General features: G+C 39.5%; 1 protein-coding gene across 10 annotated transcripts in view; it reads left to right on the forward strand.

Moving 5' to 3' along the window:
• Positions 1–24,488, forward strand: part of RELCH (RAB11 binding and LisH domain, coiled-coil and HEAT repeat containing) — a 106,484-nt gene extending 81,996 nt beyond the window's left edge. For 2 of the 10 annotated variants that reach the window (XM_069569107.1, XM_069569109.1), the window contains 7 exons: positions 846–928; positions 1,726–1,789; positions 3,192–3,330; positions 7,066–7,182; positions 10,418–10,506; positions 13,903–13,973; positions 22,789–24,488. In XM_069569107.1, coding sequence (XP_069425208.1) covers positions 846–928; positions 1,726–1,789; positions 3,192–3,330; positions 7,066–7,182; positions 10,418–10,506; positions 13,903–13,973; positions 22,789–22,909 — 684 coding nt within the window. In that variant the 3' untranslated portion in view covers positions 22,910–24,488. Of the gene's footprint in view, positions 1–845; positions 929–1,439; positions 1,523–1,725; positions 1,790–3,191; positions 3,331–7,065; positions 8,618–10,417; positions 10,507–13,902; positions 13,974–22,788 lie in introns of those variants that run through there. The other 8 variants (XM_069569113.1, XM_069569114.1, XR_011252438.2 and 5 more) reach the window with 7 other exon arrangements.
• The last annotated feature ends 1,977 nt before the right edge of the window (positions 24,489–26,465 follow it).

The following is a 26,465-nucleotide window of genomic DNA, read 5'->3' on the forward strand; positions in this document are numbered from 1 at the left end:
CACGAATCTTGCATCCTTTGAGTCAGCGTCGTAATTCCACGTACATTTCTTGAATGCCTAGTCTCTGTCAGACACAGTGTTCCAGTGCATTGTGTGCAGCCAGCAGTGCAGGGATCCTTGGAGGCAGATGACAGTCACCATTTTCAGATGAGAAAACTGAGTTTCAAGGGATGGTATGATATATGTGAGGCCACATGCCTAATAAGTGGAGAGCTGCAGTCTGAACCCAGGTCTGAGGTCCACATGAAGTAACTGCTTTGCACTAGACTGTCTTGGGTCTCTGTACCTCAAGAAAGAAAGCTCTGTGATGTGAAAGACTGGGAATTTTTGTATGTGATTTTAAAATTTACATGCTTTAGAACAGTCAAAAGCAATTTAGTGGTGGCTGCTAGCCATTTGAGTTTGGTTTAAAGACAGTCCAGTTTGTACCTTGTTGGTCAAAACAAAGTTATACCAGATTTATTTAAAGAATTTAACCGTAGAACCCAGTATGTCGTCTTTCTGGCTTCTTTTAAAAAATAATAATAATAAAGAATAAAGCTTTATTTTAAATTGCCTTTTAATTGAATTTGGAAATTGTGTAGACTATGTGACCAAAAGTACAAATTGCCATTGAGTTGGTGACAAGCTGTTTTCGGGGACTGCTAGGCTGTGGAAGCTTTATTCTCCTCCTAAGCGTTCTCTGCCTTTTTTAAGCACTCCAGTAGTCATATTGGCTTAGCTTCTAATTTTGGTTTTGCTTTTGTGTTTTCTCTTTCTCTTGATTGTTCTTTCTTCTTCCCGTGGCATTGTTGTTTGTTCTTTCCATGCATCACCTGTGAATACCCCCTGCGCTGACCAATCAGCTGTTGGTGAAGGGGGTGAATGAAACTCTGGTAGCTCAGAGGGTTGTTCCTGCTCTCATAACTCTCTCCAGTGACCCTGAAATGTAAGTGTCGTCCTTGCCTTTTACCTTCAGCATCCCTTTCAAAACGTGCCTGTCAAGAAATAACCATCAGCTTTTAAATTCATTGAAGAGTAGGTTTAACTCTTTAAAATAATAAAATGGGATCATGCTTACTTGGTTTTAAACTATTATACTACTATTCATGTGTGGGTTTTGTGTTTTCAAGTCCACCTTCGCAGTAAGCCTAATGACAAGGCCATGTATTGAAAGGGGTTATTAGTAGTAGTGTTCCTCAGTAAACAGCTCCAAAACTTGAAACACGCTGATGGACTATTTCTTCCAAGCCAAGAAGGGGTGCTCTGCTAATCTCACTAACACGCTGTTACCAGTAAGTACAGTGGCATGAACCAGAGGCTTAACGTTTTAATGTCTCATGTGGGTGACTAAACCAAGAAAGGCCAATGAGTCTGCCTGCCCATCCTCAGTCACAGCTAACCCAGTTCTCATTCCAGTTTACCAAACCATTTTTTATTGCATGTTGACTGGTTTACAGCTGACTCTTCGAGGCATGAGTGAAGCGTTAGTTGACAAGCGGGTTGCTCCGGCCCTTGTTACCTTGTCCAGTGATCCTGAATTGTGAGTTCCACAGACTGCGACCTTAAGTTATACTGTCTGTCCTTTTGAGCATTCTTCTTGGTCTGCTTTTTTTAATTTAATTTGTCATTGCTAGCGACTAATACAGTATATTTACCTTGTACTTACCTTGATATATACTTTAATAATAACCAGTTTTTTGTCTCAAAGAAAATGTCAGTTTTTTTCTTCTTTAATTCTAACAGCTCTGTCAGGATTGCTACGATTCCAGCCTTTGGCACGATTATGGAAACAGTTATTCAAAGAGAGGTAGGAAATGAGTGAAGTTTCTCTCATCTGATGTGCTGCTGAGGGGGTGGGAGCACATGCCCGCACCCACGCCCTGTGGCTGGGGGCAGGGGGCACACGCATCCACTTTATTCCTCAGTTAGTTATGGGCCAGAGGGACCTCAGTGCGTGAGAATATGATAGCCAGCCTTCCAAAAGTATCTTTTCATATGCTAAGACAATCCCTAGTCTTTCTTCTCAATTTGAAACTTCAATATAAGCCAGCTCTCAGATGTTCTATTCTAAGCTTGTCTGGGTATTGCAGTATTGAATAATCCTTCACAGCAGATCTAGTTTCAGAGACTTCTCTTATTCAGTAGACTTCTGGATAGTATGCATAAATTCCCAGTTGTCAGTGTGTGCAGATTTGAAGAGAACAGTCTTCCTCGGTTTTGAGAATGGAGGCGAGAGGGGCCGATGTTCTGGTAACTGTCACTCGTGTCAAGCTGCAAGTCATGCTGTAGGCTGCTGGTGTCTTCCGGCCTCCTCGGCACTGTGGCAGCCTTCTGTCGTGCCCGCTTCAGGAGATTACCAGTCTTCCTCCCTCAGAGTCCACTTTGATTCGGAAACCTGTGTGATCTGAAGTTTGTTCGGTTCTGTCTGCAAATTAACTGTTAGACACTTATCAAAATTAGTATCAGAATGTTATTCTCTATTATGAGATTGGACATGTCCTTGCACGGTGAAAAACGCTGTACACTAGAAAATCAGTTATTTGTGGGCGTATTAGCCACTTAAATGGAAAACAAGATTTTCCATCTCATAGACATTTCACACACACACACACACAAATTATATACATATAGACTGTTTTGTAAAATTTTTGTCATAGAGTTTTTTTATAACAAAATAAACAACTTTGTTAGTTGTGGGAAAAAGTGTTTTTTGTTTTTTTACTTACATATATATATATATTTCCCTGGTGGAGCAAAATAAAAAAAATACATCATTCTGCAAAGCTTGCAGTCTTGGCAGAATTTCAACATGTTCTTAAATCCCAAAATAAAAACTTCTTTTAGGGAAATATGAGTAATATATAAGTCACTAATGACTCATTGCTTTCAGAAGGTGAATAAGTGGGTAACTTACACTGTTATCTGTTTTAAGAATTCTAACTTAGACACAAAATCATCATACGTTTATCTTTTTCCCTAAATATTGTGGGATCTTTCTACAGTTTGTCAGGGAATATTTGTGTTAAGAAAATAAAATGAGTTGGCAAACATAAAAATGTAGGCTCTTTTCTGACCTGAAAAACTAGAGAAGTACTTATTTAATTTCAAACTTCAACTCATGTTGATACAAGTCATTTGAATCCAGTGATGCAAGCCATGTTTAGTGTGTGTCTTTCCCTCAATCTGACTGTATGATATTCAATTTTAAGTTGCTGGAAAGAGTGAAAATGCAGTTGGCTTCTTTCCTGGAAGACCCTCAATATCAAGACCAATATTCTCTGCATACAGAGATCATAAAAACGTTTGGTAGAGTTGGGCCTAATGCAGAGCCAAGGTTCCGAGATGAGTGTAAGTTGCATTTTCTTACTCTTTTTCCTGAATTGACGTGTAAGAGCAAAAGCATAAGTTTCTCTGAGGATATGTCTTGTGTTAAAGCCTTTTCTGCACTTTGTCTTTCATACACTGAAAGCTACGAGTGAAACAAGTTTCTTATTGAGGATTGTTCATTATTGCTGTTACTCAGTGGTTTCTTATACTATATCCTGTAGACATGAAAAGTAACTCATAAATAATTTCAAGTTATTTTTAGAACGGTTCTTAATAACTTAATTTCAAAATAACTGTGCTCCTTATATTCAGAGATTATTATTTAATTGTTATTTCTAAGGAAATTTATATGTGTTTTTAGACATGTCATGAAACGTGTACATTTCTTCCACTTAGCATGCCATTCAACAGTTTTAAGTCACAGCTTGTCAACCTGCTGAATAACCTGCATAATGATCTGCTAAAGCGTTTTCTCCGGTTTCTATACTGTCACTTCTCAACCTTCGTGACAGCCATTTCTGAGTGGTATCAAAGCATCCAATAATTATTATGCCAAAAGCATGACAGTTAGCACTGCTACATCTTAGTCCTTTTATTTTTAGCCATTTGACATGCTCTTGAAAGGATCACAGGCTTGGTTTCCTAAGTCAGTTTATAAGAATTATCACCAAGAATATTGTCAGGATTTGGACTGCAGTGTCCAAAAGGGCATGAACACTTACGGAGCTACAAAAACACAATCACAGGATTATTTCTCGATGGGTAATAGTGTTGGTAGCATGAGGAGGAAATAATATTTCACATATTTCACAATTAGTTAACAGAAAAAGGCTTAGTGTTTTAGTGAGCAGTAGGGTTAGCTCTTCATCACAGCAACATCAGATTTACAGATGGCCCTCTGCAGGAGCTTAGACTAACTTTATTGTGGCTGTAATTGTCCTAAAGCAGGTCTTGGCTATTGAATCAAGGGACAGTCTAAATAGTCAGTGGACCTTTGATGGGCGCCACATGGTTGAGAACACAATCGAACCTTCGTATGTACATTCAAGAGAAAAGTTGACACATTGCATAGAAAAAAGAAATTTTCTTTTCATAATGATCCCAAAATAACAAGGTTTGGCTAGAGAAAGGATTGAGAATAGAAGTTTCCGATGCTTGAATAGGTGTAGTAAACTATTATCCCTGAAGCCTTCTACAAGTCAACTGTGTATTGATTGACAAGTGTGTTTTAAGACCAAACAATTTTTTCCACTTCGATATCTACTACTCAGTCAGTTGGTTTCTCTTTTGCTTGAAACTTCACCCCAAGGAACTTAACATCCTGTATTAGTGAGGTGAATGGTGTACAGAGTAGAGCGCATACCGACAAGGGTGCTACATCGCCGGCCGCCTGTGTCTGCAGACAGTTGCCGTTACAGACTGGAGAGGGCCAGAGAGTTGCAGGGTGGTGACTGCTGTTTCTTGGAGTGGCATTTTTGAGCTTTTCTATCTCTTTTCCCCTCTATTTCTCAAAGAATAGACGACACCGGCTCATCCAGCGGCCCTTTTTCTTCCCCACTCTTAGTGAACACAGGCCCTTTCGGTTTTCATTTTTATCTCAGGGGCCATTTGGTTTTTCCAGTGAGAGTGAAGCCGCTCAGTCGTGTCCAACTCTTTGCAACCCAGTGGGCTGTAGCCTGCCAGCTCCTCCGTCCATAGGATTTTCCAGGCAAGAATACTGGAGTGGGTTGCCATTTCCTTCTCCAGGGGACCTTCCAGACCCAGGGATTGAACTCAGGTGTCCCACATTGCGGGCAGACTGTTTACTGTCTGAGCCACTGGGGAATATTTTTCAGAATATGATACAATTTTGTTTGTTTTCCACTTTTTTAACTTTATCTGAAAACGTTCAGTCATACTTCAGAGATTTTCTAACATGGCAGTTTTACATTTCAAATCAGTGTGTGTGTTTTTTTTTTTTTTTTTTAGTTCCTTATTTTTGATCTCAGCCCGTTTCTAAAAAGAGAAGACATGATTCCCTTCATTTTTGCTACTGGATCTACCCCAGAATATATTTTGGAACTTTACTAAAGTCTATTTTTAGAAAGTTTCCTATTGATCTATCTGTACTTTGTTTGCAGTTTTGAATCTTTAAGTGAAAGGCTCCAGAAGTGGCCTTATATTGTGTGTTTCCTGTTTTCCTTGCCCACTGCAGGTCATTTGTAGAACTACTCACACTTAGGTTATTAAATCTTTTAATGATTTATCTCCATCTGAGGGGTTAACAGTTGAGTGAATTAGTTGTTCCAGGACAGTACTTATATAATGAAATGTTGAATTCTGTAATAAATGTCTATCTTCAGAGATTTAGGAAGATCCTAAATGATCGCCTTTAACTGTCAGTAGACTAGAATTTAAAGAAATTTGTTTAGGTTTGTTTTCTAGTTGAGCAGTTTTAAGGGGATATTGTATAGTGTGGTTGTTGAGTTTCTGAGAAAAACATTGAGGAAAGGATTGCTTGAATAAGAAATAACAGAGCATGAGCAGAATGAATAGAGAGGCCATGCTTTTATAGATAAACAAGCGCAAGGAAGGTAAGTGTGGGCAGAAATGAAATAAAGACTCTTTGAGAGACTGTCTCAGAGCCACCGTTTTGTTGAGGCCTCAGCATGCCAGTTAATGAATCAAAGTTTCAGTGAATTCATTAGGAATTCAATGAAGAGCTGAAGTTTTGTCTTATGGTTTTAGAATACCTCTTAAGTATACTGTTACTAATTTTGACAAGTCAAAAAGTCCCCTAAAAATGGCCGTTGTCCTAAGTTTTTGTGGGGTTTTTTTTTTTTTTTTTTTACATTTACTAAGGTAAGCTTAAAGATTGTAATTATAGTGCTGATCTATTGAGAAAGAAGATTTTTCAATAAGGAGATTGTGGCTTTAATATATGCAAATTCGGTGTAAACGTGAAAGGAGTCACTGCAAGTGGTCAGAATATGAGCTCATGAACCCGGTTTGGAGTCCCCCACCCAAGCAGGGACTAGAAAGGGGCCCTGAGATCAACAACTTGATAGCCGCTTACCCTGGAGCCGTTTCTCCAAGGAGCCCTGGTTTTAGTGGGAAGTGGTGTTTAGAGGTCATGGTCTTAGGCAGGAGGAACACTCAGCGTTGCTGGAGTGGCTACTGTTTCTTGGGCCGCTGCTTTTATTTTAGCAGTGTGCTGTCTGTATTTTTGAAATTTTACTCTGTTCATTGAGATACCAGATATTGAGCCCATTGAGTGACTTGAAAACTCAGCCACCTTGTGCTGTTGGACACTGGTCTTTGCTATGAACTTGAGAAACTAAAGTCAGTAATATTTTCATGAAGTAGTGAAATAATTTGATATTGAAAGAGAATAAGTATACTGTATTCATCTTTTAATAGCAACAATACCTGATTTATATAAACTTTATAATAATAACACAAGACGTAGGTTGTTTACATTTATTTATTTGGTTTTCAGATTGCGAAACTGAATTGCAGTGAAGCCAAATGACCTGTATACATCCTCACAGTTAGGTTACAATGGCATGCTATAATCTATTTCTCCCAAATTCTGGATCACTCTTTATTCTGAAAAAACATGCTTTCTTCCCTAGTAAGAAAGAGCAAGTGTAGGATGTGGGTGATCTTTTGAAATCATCCAAAACTAAAGTAAAATTTTATAAAATAAAATATTGTTTTTCAAATGGATAGAGGACATTTCAGGTTAAAATCAACCATTTCTCTCTCTCTTTCCAGTTGTCATACCGCACCTGCATAAGTTGGCCTTGGTGAACAACTTGCAGATCGTGGACTCTAAGCGGCTGGACGTCGCTGCCCACCTCTTTGAGGCCTTCAGTGCACTTTCCTGCTGCTGTATCCTCGCCTCGCTCTGTGCGTCTGGACGTAAGGGCCAGCTTTGCTGTGAGCCTCAGTTGTCGAGCCTTGAGCAGTAGAATGTTTTCTTCAGCTCAAACAAGAAGTAGAGTAGAAGTTTAAAAATTTGAGTTGACTTGCCCCACTCTTCACTCTAGCCATCCCCTAATTTTAAGACAACTTTGAGTCTTCTATTTTTATATGTTCTATAGTTTTGAAAATACTGACTAAAATTTTGTCTGTGTTAATCGGCTGTATGACTTAAGCCACAAATGAACTACAGCTGAGGCTTCTCTGTTAATCAAAAGGAAGCCTTATCTATGTCCTGGCACTCACTTTTAATGAATGTTTAACCACCTTTATGATCCTATGAATATCTCTTGGAGACATATCACTCATTGAAAAAAAAATACAGGGCCACCCAGGCTAATCATTGACATTGATAGCAGAACAGGAGGAAGCCTCAGAGCTCATCTAAGCCGTGTCACTCACTGCTTTCTATAAATGATTAAACTAAAACCTGAAGCCATTAGTGACTTCTGTTTTTTAATAGTTAAAAGCAAAATTGTGACCACAACAGTGAACTTTAGCTGTCCTGTTAAATGTTCTCTCTACTATCCTAGACCTAGTAAAATAAAACTAAGAAATAAAAATGAAATAAAACTAAGAAGGAAGTAAAGATAATGATGGGCAGAACAAGCTCCAGCTTTCAGGCTTTCCCATTAAAAGCGGAATAGCCCTAGAAAGGGGAAGTAAGAGGTTGAAAAAGGAGTGAGCACTGAGCACTTGCCCAGGACTGTGAAAGTGCGCGCCGCACAGCATGACCAGAGGATTAGGGCTGGGGCAGAAGGAAGTGGTGGGAGGGAAAGCAGGAATGTAGAACCGGGTGGTAAGGAGCTGCTGGTCCTTTCCAAAGTGTCAAGCTTGAAGCTCGATGTACGGCTGAGAGCACTTCATTTTGGGACCTACTGCGAATTGCCTAGTCACATGGCTGACGTTAGCTACTTTTTATCATATAGATTATAAAATGGGCAGAGATACCATAGTTTGATAATTTTGCCTCAACTAACCACATATTTTCTATAAGTTTAATTCTGGTAAAAGCAGAACTTACCATCATTCCTAGTTTATCTTGTTGGCATTTTCAACTTAGAGAAGATAGAGGAAGCAAGAAGAGGAAGTAATAATTGTGAATTCTCAAGGAAGGACTCTTTAGTAATGGAGAAGTGGCAAGACCCTTACAAGAAAGTAATAATGGCATTTCAGAGTGTGGCATGTCAAAGAAAGAAAACACAGATATGTTTGTACCTGTTCCCTAAACTTTGCAGAAGTAAATGTTTACAAACTTCAGTGAAAAGTTATGTGTAATCTTAAATTTTCTTAGAGTTTCAAAAAGAATATGCCTCAAAGAAAATGAGAAAGTCAAAAAAAGAAAGGTCAAAACTTTCAGCTCTGTGCGGTGGTTTCTGACAGCAGAGGCGTCCGTATGGAAGGGGCGTCAGTGCATGGCTAGGCACGCGCAGACTGTCACTGCAGAGGACACACAGGAAGAAGCCTCCGCACCAGCGTAGCAAGGGGAAGCAGCCTCCCAACAGCAGGCCCTGTGCGGGCACTTCCGCCTGAGTCAGGGCTTGTACTTGTGTCTACAGGGGCGTTAAGGCCACCGGGAGAATCACGCTGCCTGTGTCTGCGCTGTGTTCCACGGCATCCTGAGCTGATGGGACACAGCATCATGTTTCAATAGGTTTGGCAAGGTGTTGCGTCAAGAAGTGACGTTTAATATAAAATTTGAAGGAGTCTAGAAATATTTGACTTAGAATGGTTTAGCGATGAAAAGATAATTTGAAAATAATTTTAAAGGTGGTTATGAAAAAAACTTAGGCCCGTTTGTGTAAACGCTGACGAGCAGGGAGGCCTGTGGTCTGAGAAGAGCTTTCTGAGTTATCTAAAAGTACAGTGACCTCTTCTGTGAAACTGAATGTCCTGTCACTGTTTTGCAGTCAGAGGCCTTATGACCATCACTCATGGATGAGGTAGAGGTGGTTTCTAACATCAGATAGGACTAAATGACCTATAAGTTTCCAGCTCCTAAGAAAGACTGTGGGATTTCATGGGGAAGAGGACCAAACAGTGAGTAGGGAGAGAGGAGGCTTTATTCCTCTCTCTCTTGAAAATAACTATTTTCAAGGCAGTAGTTATATGGACTTTTTTACTTAATAAAGTTTATTATAATTTGCTTCAGAAAAATCAGCTCATCTTTATAGGGGAAGTCACTTACTGGCATTTTTCACTTGAATATTAATATGGTATAATGTTAAATAAGAACTATTTTTAAATGGCTCACAACTATTATAGGTGAGAAAGTGTTGTTAAGTAATGTGAATGAACAGGGTGAATTGTTTTCTTGAGAAATGCATCTGCTTTCCTGACTCCTTTCAATGTCATATAATCAACTAAAACTCATAGGACTGAGAAATATAGGTAGTACTAAACGTATTACAGCAAAACCTCTCTTGCCCAATTCAGTCAGGACCATATGCGTCAGTTTAGCAGAATGGTTGAAGTAAGGAATCTAGAAAATAATATATATCTAAGGTAGCTTCTTTTAACTTAAAACACATAAATATAACTTATTTTACCAATCTTTTGATGTAAAGTTACGGCATTTCTTTTGTCAGTCTGCTGATTAGAGTTTTAAACATCAGCCTTCTTAGAATAATCACGTTTGTAATATAATTGTCTATGAATTTCAACTTAAGTTTGTTTAAAGAGAATCCAGAAACATTTCTGATAATGGATACTGAATTTTTCTAGATTTTTGTATTTTTCTTTATATTTTAATATGCATATATTTGAAACAGCAATGTTTTAAGCAGCTGGACTTTCAACTTAATTGTCATGGAAACATTAATTTTCTTTTTATCCTCATTTAAACATCCAGTTAAATTTCCTGATTTCATTTTCACCCTTATTATTTCATATGTTTACATACCAAGTTATTAAACTATGTGCTGTAACAATAATGAATGCTTCTGACATGAAGAGATTTGTGGCAATAAACACAGTTGACTCTTGATAAGTAGCTAACTCAACAGATAAGAATGATGCTTGAGGGAAGCCTGTTGGCCCTAAGTGATCAGCATACCACAGCCATCATTTAAGAAATCTGCTGCTGTTGTTCTGTTGGACATACCAGTTTGGTTTTTGTAAATGTCCTTAACTACTTTCTCTCAAGTCATTTCAGAGGATTTAATGGTTAATCACTTTTTACCTGGTCTCAGATGTTTACGCATCGACATGGAACATCTTTCTCCAGAGCACGAAGTAAGCTGCTGTCATGATTAAGCCATTGTGACCATCAGCACCATGCTCATGTGTTTTAATATCTCCTACGTGTGCGTGCTAAGTCGCTTCAGTCGTATCTGACTCTTTGCAACCCCGTGGACTGTAGGCCTCCAGGCTCCCCTGTCCATGGGACTCTCCAGGCAAGAACACTGGAGTGGGTTGCCGTGCCCGCCTCCAGGGGATCTTCCGACCCAGGATCCAGCCTTGTCTCCATGTTTGCTGCATTGGCAGGCGGTTTCTTCACCACTAGCACCACCTGGGAGGTTCATTATCTCCTGTTCAGACTTTCATTCCTCTTCGTGTGAGGCCTGATGATGGCAGGCTGTGCTTAATTTTTTCAAATCAAGTTCAGTGTCATTTTACGGATTTGTTAACTAGTGATGAGATCTTAAGCAGCTCCTTTTGCATCTATCTGTTCAACTCTCTAAAGTAGGCACAATGAACTGTCTAGAATTTAGCAAGGAATGTATGAAATGCTTTTTATCTGCAAAATGCTGTGCAGTATTATCTCAGACCATCAGCTTTCTTAGAGGCAGCGTTTCTGTTTTCTGTCTCCATTTCCTCATAACGCTTCTCATTCTGTTTATCTTCCTGTGTCCTCAGGACAGAAGACACAGGTTCTGTCCCTGTTGTATCATTTATTTCCTATTCTATGTCATCAATCTGTTTTTCTATCAGCTTTTCTTTAGCCTGTTCCCATGTTTGACTCTCCCGTCCTAAACAAAACAAAACCAAAATCTTCCCGTTATCCCTGCACCACACCTGTTTCCTCCCAGTAGTCCACGCTCACTCTCAGCTCTCACACAGTTCGCCGCCAGCAAAGCTTCCGTCTCTGAGCTCGCCGGTGGTGAGTGCTGCCCTGCACAGGCACGCCGGAGTTGCAACCTTTTCCTCCACGTCTTCGTCAGTGCTCGATGGTTTTGGGCTTCTTTGAATTCGGTAGAGACAAAGCGGCATCTCGTGACGGCTTTCCTTGCATCTCCTTGATTGTTTTAAACCTGGAATCCTCTATGTGCTCACTAACAGCAAAGCCTTTTTAGGTTTTCTGCCCATTTTTTTCACTTTGGATGATATTTTTTCCTGTTATTTCTTTGATGTTTGTTGTTTAATTGGAAATCCAGTATTCTGTTCATTTTGTATTTTATGAATATCTTTTCCCAATTTTTTTTTCATATTTTTGGCCTATTTGAACACTGATTTTTAATTTTAATAGATTGTTTAAATCTTTCTAAGACATGATCTCCTATACTTTCTTCTTAAAATGTTTAAAATTGTATTTTTACAATAAAATTCATAATCCATCTAAAATTAGTTTTTATGTATGGTATGAGGCAGTGCGTAAATTATGCTTTTTTCTGTACAGATGACCAGCTGTCCCGTTACTGTTTACGGAACAGTTCATTATGTCTTGTACTGACTGGCAGTGCCACTTCTTTCATATCTGATGTTTCCTTGTATTCCTGCATGTCTTACTCAGGAACATTGTTTCCTGCTGATCTCCTTGTTTATTATAACATTGATATGAACTGTATCATTGTAATGAACTGTCTTTATTACAGTTGCTTGTTAAAAAGTCCTGAAATCTAACGGCAGATTCAGCATCCTGTCATTTTTTTAGAACTTTTCATAACCCTTATCATTTTTATGTAAATTTTTGCGTTAAACAAGGTTCCTAGAATGATCTTGTTCAGATTCTGATGAAGTTTAATTGATTCTATAAATTAATTGGGAGAGACATCAACTTCATAATTTCGAGTCTTCTGTCTAGAACATGGGGCTTCCCAAAGGGCTCAGTGGTAAAAAAAAAAAAAAAAAAAATTCCACCTGCCAATGCAGAAGGTGCGAGAGACGCAGGTTCCGTCCCTGGGCCAGGAAGGTCCCCTGGAGGAGGAAATGGCAGTCTGCTCCAGCATTCTTGTCTAGAAAATCCCATGGACAGTCCATGGGGTCGAAAATAGTCAGACACTCCTTAGCAACTGAGCACGCACGCATGCAGAACAGACTGTACCTTACATTTGTTTATGTCTCCTTTAATGTCTTTGAATGAAGTTTTATAATTTTGTTTGAAAAAAACTGTCACCTTACATTTATAATGCTATAATGCTAACTTTCTTTAGGATTATATGTTTTTTAACACTTTGTTATTGGGGTGTAGAAATGTATATAACTTTTATGTGTTGAATTTATGTCTGACTAACCTGAGAAACTTTATTATTCTAATAATAAAATGTCTCTGAATTTTTTAAGTAAGTTTCAAATGCAGGAAAGTCACCATTATTATAGTAAATAATATATTATTTTCTAATACTTTTACTGTATTTTTTTCCCTTTTCCTTAGTGTAGGCTCTATATTGCTATACCTTTTTACTTCTGATATTAATTTGCTTTTTGCTTTCTTTTTAAAGTAGTTTTGTTAGGGGTTATGAATTTTATTAACCTTTTCAAATATTGAATTTTTGACTGTTGATTTTTCTCTGTTTTTTAGTTTGACTGCTGTTTTCATCTTTATTTCCTTCTGCTTTCTTTAGGTTTGATTTTTTTTTTCCTGTTTTTCTAACTCCTTAAGGAGGAAGCTTGGGTTTTTCTCTTGTTAACTTTTCTTCTTTTCTGATACATAAACGCAAGCCTGTCAGTGCTCCTTTAGCCACGTCCCTTTTGTTCCATTGTAGCTTTGTTATCATTTGGTCCAAATTAGATTCTCATTTCCATTATTTCTTTATTGATCCGTGGATTTTTGCTTCATGAGGTAAAGGTAGGTAATTTTATGAGCCAGTTCTCTTATATTTGTATTAACGTTTTGTGATCTAGTCGTTCTATCAGCTGTGAAAGACATGTTAAAATCATGATTGGGAATTGCTTTCTTTCCCTCGTTTTAGCTTTTTCCCTGTTGTGCTTTGTACATTTTATAGCTGCCCTTTACCAACCTGAGGGAGTTTGTTTTTATTGCTGGTTGGTTGAGTATTTTTATCATGAGGGGTGGTTGGATATTGTTAAATGTATTTTTCTGAGTCAGTTGAGATGATTACATAATTATGGTTTTTTATTCTCTCACAATATTTGATATTAATGGGTTTTTATATCCTAAAGCAACCTCTGAACCCTGTAAAAATCCCACTTAGTTATGATGCATAATTCCTTTTATTAATAGATGAAGGTAGATTCAACTTGCTGATATTTTGTTCAGGATTTGTGCATTGAAGATGAAGGCCATCTGTAGAATAGAACAAACAAGAGGCAAGCCTTTAACAAAGTAACTGCCAAAAGTTTCCTCTTTTAATTAACATATTAGCTTATGGCAATATTAAATGCTCAACTAAAAACTTTAGTTTTACTGTGCTACCTATATTTCACTAAAGTCAGTTTTTTTTTAATCAGGTTATTTTGACTTCCATGATAAAAGAATGTGAACAAAAAGTAGAGAACAAGACCGTCCAAGAGCCTCAAGGGTAAAACCTTAATTCTTTTTTATGGCTTTCTGTTAACCTTAACTTCTCTACATAGAATTTTTGTCAGTGGGTCAAGTGTTTTATATTGTGTTGTTTTGTGGTAATTAATTTAGAAGGCAAGAAAAGCCTTTAAATGGGCAGTTCACAGTACTAATCCATAAACCATCTAGGGAATTTAAAATTCAGATCTCTGCCTTATTCTTTGTGCCCTCATCTTTCTGAGTCGGCCTAGAGATCTGTATATTTAAAAGCTTCCAGCCAAATACCAATTCAAAGAGACTCACACCCCAGTGTTCATAGAAGCATTATTTACAATTGACAAGATATGGAAGGCAGACTAAGTGTCTATGAACAGATGAATGGATAAAGATGTGTGTGTGTCTGTATGTATACACACACAGAATGCAATACTACTACACCATAAAGAAGAGCATATTCTACTGATGAAATTAGTCAGGGCAAGACAAATACTGCATCATATCATTTATGTAGAATCTGAAAAATACAACAGGATTATGGATATAACAAAAAAGAAACAGACTCGGATACAGAAAACAAACTAGTGGTTACCAGAAGGGTGGAGGGGAGGCGACGGGACTCCAGCTGAGCTGCTGCAAGTCGTGAAAGATGATGCTGTGAAAGTGCTGCACTCAATATGCCAGCAAACTTGGAACACTCAGCAGTGGCCACAGGACTGGAAAAGGTCAGTTTTCATTCCAATCCCAAAGAAAGACAATGCCAAAGAATGCTCAAACTGCCGCACAATTGCCCTCATCTCACACGCTGGTAGAGTAATGCTCAAAATTCTCCAAGCCAGGCTTAAGCAATACGTGAACTGTGAACTTCCAGATGTTCAAGCTGGTTTTAGAAAAGGCAGAGGAACCAGAGATCAAACTGCCAACATCCGCTGGATCATGGAAAAAGCAAGAGAGTTCCAGAAAAACATCTGTTTCTGCTTTATTGAGTACGCCAAAGCCTTTGTGTGGATGACAATAAACTGTGGAAAATTCTGAAAGAGATGGCAATACCAGACCACCTGACCTGCCTCTTGAGAAACCTATATGCAGGTCAGGAAGCAACAGTTAGAACTGGACATGGAATAACAGACTGGTTCCAAATAGGAAAAGGAGTACGTCAAGGCTGTATATTGTCACTCTGCTTACTTACCTTATATGCCGAGTACATCAAGAGAAATGCTGGACTGGAAGAAGCACAAGCTGGAATCAAGATTGCCAGGAGAAATGTCAATAACCTCAGATGTGCAGATGACACCACCCTTATGGCAGAAAGTGAAGAGGAACTAAAAAGCCTCTTGATGAAAGTGAAAGAGGAGAGCAAAAAAGTTGGCTTAAAGCTCAACATTCAGAAAAGTAAGATCATGGCATGTGGTCCCATCACTTCATGGCAAATAGATGGGGAAACAGTGGAAACAGTGTCAGACTTTATTTTGGGGGGCTCCAAAATTACTGCAGATGGTGACTGCAGCCATGAAATTAAAAGACACTTGCTCCTAGGAAGAAAAGTTACTACCAACCTAGATAGCATATTCAAAAGCAGAGACATTACTTTGCCGACTAAGGTCCGTCTAGTCGAGGCTATGATTTTTCCAGTAGTCATGTATGGATGTGAGAGTTGGACTGTGAAGAAGGCTGAGCGCCGAAGAATTGATGGTTTTGAACTGTGGTGTTGAAGAAGACTCTTGAGAGTCCCTTGGACTGCAAGGAGATCCAACCAGTCTATTCTGAAAGAGATCAGCCTTGAGATTTCTTTGGAAGGAATGATGCTAAAGCTGAAACTCCAGTACTGTGGCCACCTCATGCGAAGAGTTGACTCATTGGAAAAAGACTCTGATGCTGGGAGGGATTGGGGGCAGGAGAAGAAGGGGATGACAGAGGATGAGATGGCTGGATGGCATCACTGACTCGATGGACATGAGTCTGGGTGGGCTCCAGGAGATGGTGATGGACAAGGAGGCCAGGCGTGCTGTGATTCATGGGATCGCAAAGAGTCGGACACGACTGAGTGACTGAACCGACTGAGAAGGGTGGAGGAAAGGGGGAGGGGCAATTTAGGGGTAGAAGATTAAGAGGAACAAACTATTATATATAAATTGCAAGGATATATTGTACAATACAGGGAATATAGCCAATATTTTATAATAACTATAAATGGAATATAGCCTTTAAAAATTGTGAATCATTACATTGTGCACCTTTAACTTACATAATATTGTATATCATCTATCAGTTCAGTTCAGTTCAGTCACTCAGTCGTGTCCAACTCTGCGACCCCACTGACTGCAGCACGCCAGGCCTCCCTGTCCATCACCAACTCTCAGAGTTCACTCAAACCCATGTCCATCGAGTCAGTGATGCCATCCAACCATCTCATCCTCTGTCGTCCCCTTCTCCTCCTGCCTTCAATCTTTACCAGCATCAGGGTCTTTTCCAATGAGTTGGTTCTTCACGTCAGGTGGCCAAAGTATTGGAGTTCCAGCTTCAGCATCAGTCCTTCCAATGAATATTCAGGACTGATCTTTAGGATGGACTGGTTGGATCTCCTTGCAGTCCAAGGGACTCTCAAGCGTCTTCTCCAACACCACAGTTCAAAAGCATCAATTCTTCGGTACTCAGCTTTCTTTATTGTCCAACTCTCACATCCATACATGACTACTGGAAAAACTGTAGCTTTGGCTAGACAGACCTTTGTTGGGAAAGTAATGTCTCTGCTTTTGAATATGCTGTCTAGGTTGGTCATAGCTTTTCTTCCAAGGAGCAAGTGTCTGTTAATTTCATGGCTGCAGTCACCATCTGCCATGATTTTTGGAGCCCAAGAAAATAAAGTCTGACACTGTTTCCACTGTTTCCCCATCTATTTGCCATGAAGTCATGGGACCACATGCCATGATCTTACTTTTCTGAATGTTGAGTTTTAAGCCAACTTTTTCACTCTCCTCTTTCACTTTCATCAAGAGGCTGTTTAGTTCTTCACTTTTCTGCCATGAGAGTGGTGTCATCTGCATATCGGAGGTTATTGATATTTCTCCTGGCAATCTTGATTCCCGCTTGTGTTTCTTCCAGCCCAGCGTTTCTCTTGATGTACTCTGCGTATAAGTTAAATAAGCAGGGTGACAATATACAGCCTTGATGTACTCCTTTCCTGATCTGGAGCCAGTCTGTTGTTCCATATCCAGTTCTAACTGTTGCTTCCTGACCTGCATACAGATTTCTCAAGAGGCAGGTTAGGTGGTCTGGTATTGCCATCTCTTGAAGAATTTTCCATAGTTTGTTGTGATCCACACAGTCAAAGGCTTTGGTGTAGTCAATAAAGCAGAAATAGATGTTTTTCTGGAACTTTCTTGTTTTTTCGGTAATCTGATGAATGTTGGCAATGTGCTGGTTCCTCTTCCTTTTCTAAATCCAGCTTGACCATCTGGAAGTTCATGGTTCACATACTGTTGAAGCCTGACTTGGAGAATTTTGAGCATTACTTTGCTAGTGTGTGAGATGAGTGCAATTGTGCGGTAGTTTGAGCTTTCTTTGGCATTGTCTTTCTTTGGGATTGGGATGAAAACTGACCTTTTCCAGGTCAGGTCTCCTGCATTGCAGGCAGATTCTTTACCAGCTGAGCTGCAAGGGAAGCCCAAGAGCACTGGCGTGGGCAGCCCGTCCTTTCTCCAGGGGATCTTCCCTACCCAGCAACCGAACCAGGGTCTCCTGCATTGCAGGCGGATTCTGTACCAACTGAGCTATCAGGGATGCCTTTATAAGCTATACTTCAATAAAATATTGAACAGAAAACAAAAGCTTCCAAAGAGATTCTGATAGGTAGTTGGGTTTGGGAATCACTGGTGAAAATATCTAAAAATTTGTGACAAGAGTTGGGGCAGTTAACGGATTCACCGCATAAAGGGCTGTCAGCGTGTGGGTGTTCTAGTCACGTGCTTCTGACCAAACTAGAGCTCAGAGATTTAGTGAAATTAAAATGTGAACATAGGTGTGGAAGAATAAAGTTGGTCATTTCAGGATAGGAAGTAATTTATAAATAGTCTGTTGTACTCTTTCTAAAGTAACCTTGGACAGTTAATCTTAAGTGGAATCTGTTTAGGCATGAAAAACTCAAAGGTGTTTCCTTTGTAAAAGTGACTCCCAGGAATAAGTGTTTCATCTTGTCAGGCCAGGTGCCCATACAGACGCTCCTTCACAGTTCCAGCCCCAGTACGCACACACACACGGGCAGTCCTTTGCCCCTTAGCACAGCTCAGAACTGTTGCCTTAGTCTCCTGGAATGGTGGAAGCTCTTCTATCATTTTAGCCATGGAAAGTTATAAAATAGAAATACTTTGATAGGTTTCTACTCTGAACACAAAATCCGTAAAGTTAACATTAAAGCGTATAATTCTGTTCGTTTTTATACATTTAATATGAACATTTTTGATGCCTTATTAGTTTAAAATGTAAAAGGTTTGGGACTAAAATTGAGAGAAATTATATGTGAAATACCTTCTAAATGACATTTCATAAATTAGCATGCAGGAGATTACAAGAAAGAAGTCTCTGTACCGTCCTGAGCCGCCTTTGGTTATATGACCTTCCATCTAAAAAGAAAAGTTCACTTTGATAATCATAGTTTCCCTGTGTTATTCACATCTCCTGTATTATCATTTTTTTTAATTCTTAATCCACAGAATTTCAAATAGACACAAAAATAAACATGACATAATGAATCCTCACGTATTCACTTACTCAGTTTATATATAACAGTGAGTATGAGAAATAAGGTGGATTCAGGATATATTCAAATGTGAGTTCAGTTTAACTTGGCAACAGGTTAGACTAAGAGAGAACTAGAATCTAAGGGTTCCCAGGTTGGGTGATGGCACAGTACAACCCAGGGGAGCTATTCTGAAGAGAAGTGTTTATTCACAGTTTGAAGTACAGTTAGAAAAGCACTGTAAGCAGTTACTGAGATTTAGGAACTAGTAAAATAGTGGTGGTAATTAGAGGGGTGGAGGTGGACGGATCTCACTTGGAAAGAGGGCTCAGACATGAAATTAGACCAGTGTTTAAAATGCAGCATCTAGGAGAAGCTTGGGCTTTCCAGGTGGCTCAGTAGTAAAGAATCCGCCTGCCAGCGCAGGAGACTCGGGTTCAGTCCCTGGGTCAGGACGTTTGCCTGGAAGTGGGCATGGCAGTCCACTCCCGTCTTCTTGCCTGCAGAATACCATGGACAGAGGAGCCTGGCAGACTACAGTCCAGAGGGTCGCAAAGAGTCAGACATGACTGAGCAACTAATACTTCACTTCAAGAGAAGCTTCACTGCGAATTAGGAGGCAATTCAGAGTGGTGTCAAAAAATCAAACAGGAATTTAAAAGAGAAGGAGCAGTGGTCTTCCATTTGTAAGATAGAGTAATGTGGAGAGGGAGAGAAATATTCTAGGATATAAATAATTTAAAAAATAGGCCAGAAGTATCAGAGAAGGCGATGGCACCCCACTCTAGTACTCTTGCCTAGAAAATTCCATGGACGGAGGAGCCCGGTAGGCTGCAGTCCATGGGGTCGTGAAGAGTCAAACACGACTAAGCGACTTCCCTTTCACTTTTCACTTTCATGCATTGGAGAAGGAAGTAGCAACCCACTCCAATGTTCTTGCCTGGAGAATCCCAGGGACAAGGGAGCCTGGTGGGCTGCCGTCTGTGGGGTCACACAGAGTCGGACACGACTGAAGTGACTTACCAGCAGCAAGAGGTTCTATAGATGCAGAATCAACAGGTGATGGGAAGTGATTGGCTATGAGTTGCAATGGAAAGGTCTGAGATTTCCTTGAAAGCCTGCAGTAAGAAGACAGTACTTTACAGAGCAGTCCATTTCATTTTTAACCACTTGTTTTAAAAAAAAAAAAAAACTCCTTTCATATTCTGAGTTAAAGTCTCCCTTCCTGTAACATCTGCTCTCTAAAGTTTTGGCAGAGGGATCAGAGTCAGACTCTTTTGTCAAAGTAATAAAAAATGTAAATCTTCAGAAAAACAAACAAACAAACAAAAAAATGCTATAATGCGGTGATTCTGTACTAGAAAGCTTTGTAAAATACCTACCTGGGTCTTCTACCCTGGAAAGAAAAAATCAGAATCACTGGGGTCAGGTCTAGGTATCCACATCAAGAAGTTCCCCAGATAATTGTGCTGCGCCTCAGTAGGTCTCTATAGATATACACAGCTGTGCAGATGTATATTATATGTTTCATTCTTCATAGGAAGGTATCGTAAGCCTCCTAACTCTCCTCCAAGCTAAACAGTGGGCACTGCTTTCCCTTCTATGTCCTGGTTTCCAGGCTCCTTTAGCATATTGTACTCCTCTTAGAGTCATTGACTTGATGGTATCTCAGATATTATCTGACCCATGTCTCCTGTTTTTCTAGATGCAGACTAAAATAATACTTATCTTCTGACATAACACTGTTTCCTAAAGAAAGAAAACAGTACCATCAACCTACAGTGTTAAGGAAAGGCATCATGGAATTTAAAACTTGGCTAGACACCAAAGAAGAGATATTTAAGTTGAGAATAGTTCAAACAGTTAGACTAGGCAAACATGACTCAAGGGAGTCAAGGAGTTAATCAGTGATGGTTGGTTTAAAACACACACCCACACAAGAGTTAGATTGCTGTTTCTTGAATCCCATGCATATTTTATCTTGGAGGTAGTAAGTGGCCACTGAAGATTCTGAGAAGGGGTGTGATATAAAGAAGTGATTATTTAAGTGGTGAGTGACTAATGCAAGAAACCAGATCCAAGATTATCGGAATAATCCAGTTGTAAAGTCTTGACATTAGAAATAAAAGTAAACAATAGAGACGTTGTAAAGGCTCAAGATTTGATGACAGTTTGAGAGCCATCATATCCACTGCTAGGAAGAGGGGAAATGACAGGAGCACCGGCAAGGAGAGACACACCAGCGGGGTTGCTGCTGAGTCACTGCATCGTGTCTGACTCTGCAGCCCCATGGACTGCAGCACACCAGGCTTGCCCATCCTTTACCATCTCCCTGAGTTTGCTCAGACTTATGTCCATTGAGTTGGTGATGCCATCCAACCATCTCATCCTCTGTCCCCCCCTTCTCCTGCCCTCAGTCTTTACCAACATCATGGTGTTTTCCAGTGAATCAGTTCTTCGCGTCAGGTGGCCAAAGTATTAGAGCTCTGGGGAGTTATTTCTAAAGTTAGGGTCTGAGAAAAATGCTTGGGACATTGGCTTTATCTAGTATACAACAGTTGATGATTCTGGCCCTCAGCAAAGCGTTGTGTTTCGGTAACTATTTTGTAGGCATCCTATGGAAATTTATTTGAAACAAAGAGAATGAGTGTATTTTGTAACTGAAGAACTAGAGTCAGATACTGAGCCTGGTGGAGGATTACTTGTGGGAAGAGGGAAACCAGCAAGAGAGGAGTGCTCGGAGACACGGGGACACCTTAGGTGGAGGCACTGGTGGAAGAGCAGCAGGAAGAAGAGGTGCTCACGGTGGGTGCCGTGGTCAGCGCGGAGCTGGTGGCTCGCCGCGCACCTTTAAAGGCCACACTGAACCAGCAGTGCTCGCTGGCAGCATCCCTCCACGCGCAGATGGAGCAGACGCCTGCTGCGCTCCTGTACCTGGCTCGCCGTGCTCTCGGCTCTGACAGGGCCAGACATATTCTCTTACTTAGACCTCAAGATATTTTGCAGTAACAGTTGCAAACTGCATTTTACAGAGGAGGAAACTGAATCAGTGATTTAAAGTATCTTGGCCAAAGTCGCAAATCCAGAAAGCTGGACTCCTGAAACTACTTGTCACAGCACGATTGTTGAATCACTGGAAAGTGTCCCTGGTCGATACTTTGTTCAGTAGCATGATGTGTCAGCAGTCTTTAGTGGTCATTTAGGTTGTGCTTACTCCCTACACAGAAGGTTGGCTAAAGAGAAACAAGAAGATTTGACGTTGCTGATTGGCACTAGTGCAGATGGCGACTGATGACATGTTTCTTCTTCCCACGCCCCCCGCACACAGGCATAAGTCACAGGACTGTTACCCGCACAGTAGAAGACCTCAGTGTGGCTTGGTTTACCCATTCGTGAAAATAGGAATAATATCTATCTTCCAGGGTTGCTGTAAGCATTAGGTGAAGTAATGGTAATAATAAGAAGCATAATTGACACTTAGACCTGCTATTACATGCCTGGCTCTGCTAATGAGCACTGTATACTCATCAGGGAACCGAGTGTCTGTCGCTCAGTCATGTCCAACTCTTTGCAATCCCATGAACTGTAGCCTACCAGGCTCTTCTGTCCATGGAAGTTTCCAGGCAGGAATACTTCAGTGGGTTGCCCCTCCCTTCTCCAGGGGATCTCCCTGACCCAGGGATGGAACCCGGGTCTCCTGCATTGCAGGCAGATTGTGTACCCACTGAGCCACCAAGGAAGCCTTTTTAATGCTTGAATAGTCCTATGAGGTAGGTACTAGAATTACGTTCCTTTTAATAGATGAGGAAACAGAGATTAAATAACTTGCCCAAAGTCACACAGCTCGTGAATGACAGAATTGAGCTTCAGTCTCATTCCAGACTTGCGCCTAATCACTACACCACACTGCTTCCTTTCAAGAAATGATTAACACAAAAACCACTAACCTACTAAAAAGCTCTACTCCCTAAGTGTTCGTTTCCCTTTTGTGATACCAGTTCAGAATGTATTTCTTAATGTTCTGTTACTAAAGACTTGGAAAAAAAGTAGATAATTTTCATTTTCTAATCGCTTTACACGAATTTCAAAATCTTTTTCCTAGCTCAATGTCAATTGCTGCAAGCCTAGTGAGTGAAGATGCGAAGACCAAATTCTTGAACAAAATGGGCCAGTTGACAACATCGGGCGCCATGCTGGCCAACGTGTTTCAGAGGAAGAAGTAAGAGCGGGAAGGAGGCCCCAGCGAACACTGAGATGGACCTCAAGCAGACTGGTTCCTTGTACTTGAAGTACTTGCCTTTTTTATTTCTCTGTTTTTCGTTCTTGCATAATAATTTTATCTTAACCTCCAAAGACACTTGCACTGCTTTTGATTGTTGCTGTATATCTGTAATTTTGGAGTTCCAACTGTGGTGATGAAAAAGCTGAGCTGATAGTCTGTACCAAGTCCCCCTCTATGTTCTTGTCTTTCAGAATATTTTTTTTATATATTATATATATATAGTGAATAGTTTTTTTTTAATTTTTGGATGGGATGTTAGCAAATACTTGTATGATACACTAAGCTATTACAATGGTACTTAAAATAATGTAAATTTGAAGTCATTGTTATAAAGTAATAAAAATGGAGATTACTTAAGTATTTAAATTATGAAAGGATGATGCAGACTTTTTATTGTTTCTGACTAGAAAGAGCCACCAGCATTACTCTGTGCCTTTTGGACTTCAGTTTGTGTGTCTGTAGGAGTTGTGTGCATTCCAGTCACACAGTATTTATAACGCGGTGATGAGCCTGAATTACAAATCCTGCAGTCAGTAGATAATAGTGTAACTTTCAACATTTCCGCGCTCTCATGGATATTCTTTAAGTGCTATTTAAATCTCCCCGTCACTTATATGAATATAATGGGCTTACCTGAGGGAGGAGAGCACGTGTCGCGTGGGGAGTGGTAACGAAGGTGAATTTTACCAACTGGTGTGTAGTAGATTTAAATACCAACCAAAGTTTAAGTAAGAAGAGCTAATAATTGTGACATTTTTTTTTCCCAAGTGGAAATACAGAAGAAAGTATGGCTCGGATCTAAAAGTTAATGCTTATTTGCATAAAACATTCTATTTAAGGTGATAAATTTTCTGATGAATTTTAATTTCAGAGACTATCTTTTCATCCTATGTAGTACAGAGAGGTACAGAAAAGTTCAGGACGTTTGGGGCTGCTTTTTTCCCTCTAGACAAAAAAAGGCATCGGCTCCCTTACTATTGGTCTCAGTCATCAGCTTGTCCCTTAAAGTCAGTGACTGTCCTTGTGTTCGGCATATATCGCATAGAGTCTTAAGTCAGTGTACAGTTCCCCTGGGATCTGGCAGTTGTCTGTCAAGTAAGGCAACTTGCAGTAGAAAAGAGGGATCCTGGACATGGGAGGGAGGCGGTTGATTTAAGGGTTTAATGTGAGGCCTTTCTGAAAAATGCGTATTTTGGTAAAGAGAATTCTCTTTTGAGCACATATGGGTGATTGTCACGTTTGTTGTATAAACTGGTTTTAATACGCTTGGAATGTAGTTGGATTACATTCATGGGCAAAGCTAGCTTACCACACATTGAAGCTTATAAAAAATAAGTTGCCATAGGCAGAGCCATTTAAAAAGTTTATTCTGAAATTATTTCTTTAACCTACAGTGAAATAATTGTTAGCTAGTATTTATGGAAACTGTTGGATTCTAGGCATTCCTGAGAAATTAAAAGTGGCTTCCTTTCATGTCAAAAATGTTGATCTATTATAAATAAAATGTTTTTGCATACTTATTTTGGTTTTGATTTTGGCTATGTGTATTTATTTTCATTTTGAAACACTATATCCTCCATCCAAGCAAAAGAGAAATGAGAAACTGTATATTCACTTAAATATATTTTAATTTAGGAATATAATCTCTATAAGTTACCTCGTTTAGTTTACTTTTATTTAAAAAGCATTATGTTGTATAAAATGAAAACATTTCTGAGATGATTTAAAGAAAAAAATGTTTGAATTCTCATTTGCTTTGAACTATAGCAACACTAGTATGTTTGTTACCTGATGAATAAATATAATGTATTTTTAATGTGATACGTTTTATTAATTTGTGAATCCGTTTATCCAAATGCTAACAGGTTTTCATGAAAGGCGCCATCCAGCAAGATATGCAGTGTGTTTCGAGTCCCTGTTACTATGCTATTAAACATCTTAATGTCAGTAAGACTTTACATTTATTTTCCCATGGCTTTCTATTGTAAAATATAGATTCTTTAATGACAAGACAGACACTAATATGAAACTGGGTGTGTTCTTCCAAAACAAGCTGGAAAACTCCCATCCTCACTCTTTTTAAACAGAGGTAAAAATGATACAAATAAAAGCAAAGTTTGCAAAGTAATGAAAAGTTCATTCGAAATTATGTTCCAAAGCAAGCCAGAGACTGAAGTTTTCCAGAAAGCCACAAGGGTTGTAGTTGCCAACTTCTCTGTACTAACCTGAGAGTGCCTCGCGAGTAGCCGCAGCACTCTGTGTGTGCACCTCTGTGCTCAGCATCCTCGACCTTCATCTGTCGACAGTCAGCACCCCTTTTGAGAGATTACTTGCTAAACATCAGATTAACTGACAGCCTGAATGAAATTGTGAATAATTTAAGTAACTTTAATGGGGTATCAATTCAGGTGCTATCAAGCTTCCTTTCCTTATAAGAAAAGAAAAAATGGTTCAAATAAATAGTCTCTGAACTAAACTAAAGTTTGGGGACGTGAAATCAGTGTGTATTGAGTTGTCTTTTCACAAACCTGCTCTTTAAGATAAACTATTTTAGGCCATTCAGTTCAGTTCAGTCGCTAAGTCGTGTCTGACTCTTTGTGACCCCATGAATTGCAACACACCAGGCCTCCCTGTCCGTCACCAACTCCCAGAATCTACTCAAACTCATATCCATCGAGTCGGTGATGCCATCCAACCATCTCATCCTCTGTCATCCCCTTCTCCTGCCCCCAGCCCCTTCCAGCATCAGGGTCTTTTCCAATGAGTCACCTCTTTGTATGAGGTGGCCAAAGTATTGGAGTTTCAGCTTCAGCATCATTCCTTCCAAAGAACACCCATGACTGGTCTCCTTTAGGATGAACTGGTGGGATCTCCTTGCAGTCCAAGGGACTCTCAAGAGTCTTCTTCAACACCACAGTTCAAAAGCATCAATTCTTCAGCGCTCAGCTTTAAGAACGTAACTTTGTCTAGACCCACCGTGTGGATCTTTGAACAGTGATAGCCAACCGCAGCTAACACTTTATGCTGATTACAAGTTCTTGACTATTTTTTGCCTAAATAATGTATATTTATTTTAAGAAGTTTGTAACTGGCTACTCCGATTCCTCAAATTCTTCAGATTGCCCAGGTAACTATATTCCAACTTTATCTTAGTTGTTAACTCTTACAAGCAAACTGTGCCTTTCATATGAGTAGACATGTTTGAAAACTTTACCGTGTACCTCATTTGGTTACTATTTTATTTCAGTATATTTAAAAAATAATAGGTTAAAGATACATGTTACTAATAAGAATAATAAATGTATGTGGTATCTGCATATCAGCGAAATAATTGGATTTTAGACTATTTTCATGCTACATAAGAATGCTCTGTTTACCTTTCCTCTAGCCCTAACCTAATGTTCTTTTCATAGAGCCATTATATGTTGATCAGAATTGTGTAGTCTTATACATTTTGAACTCAGCAAAGTATCTGACTGATTGTCTTAACGTCCTTA

This window comes from Ovis canadensis, chromosome 23 (assembly GCF_042477335.2).
Source record: "Ovis canadensis isolate MfBH-ARS-UI-01 breed Bighorn chromosome 23, ARS-UI_OviCan_v2, whole genome shotgun sequence".
In the NCBI taxonomy this organism is placed as follows: Eukaryota; Metazoa; Chordata; class Mammalia; order Artiodactyla; family Bovidae; genus Ovis; species Ovis canadensis.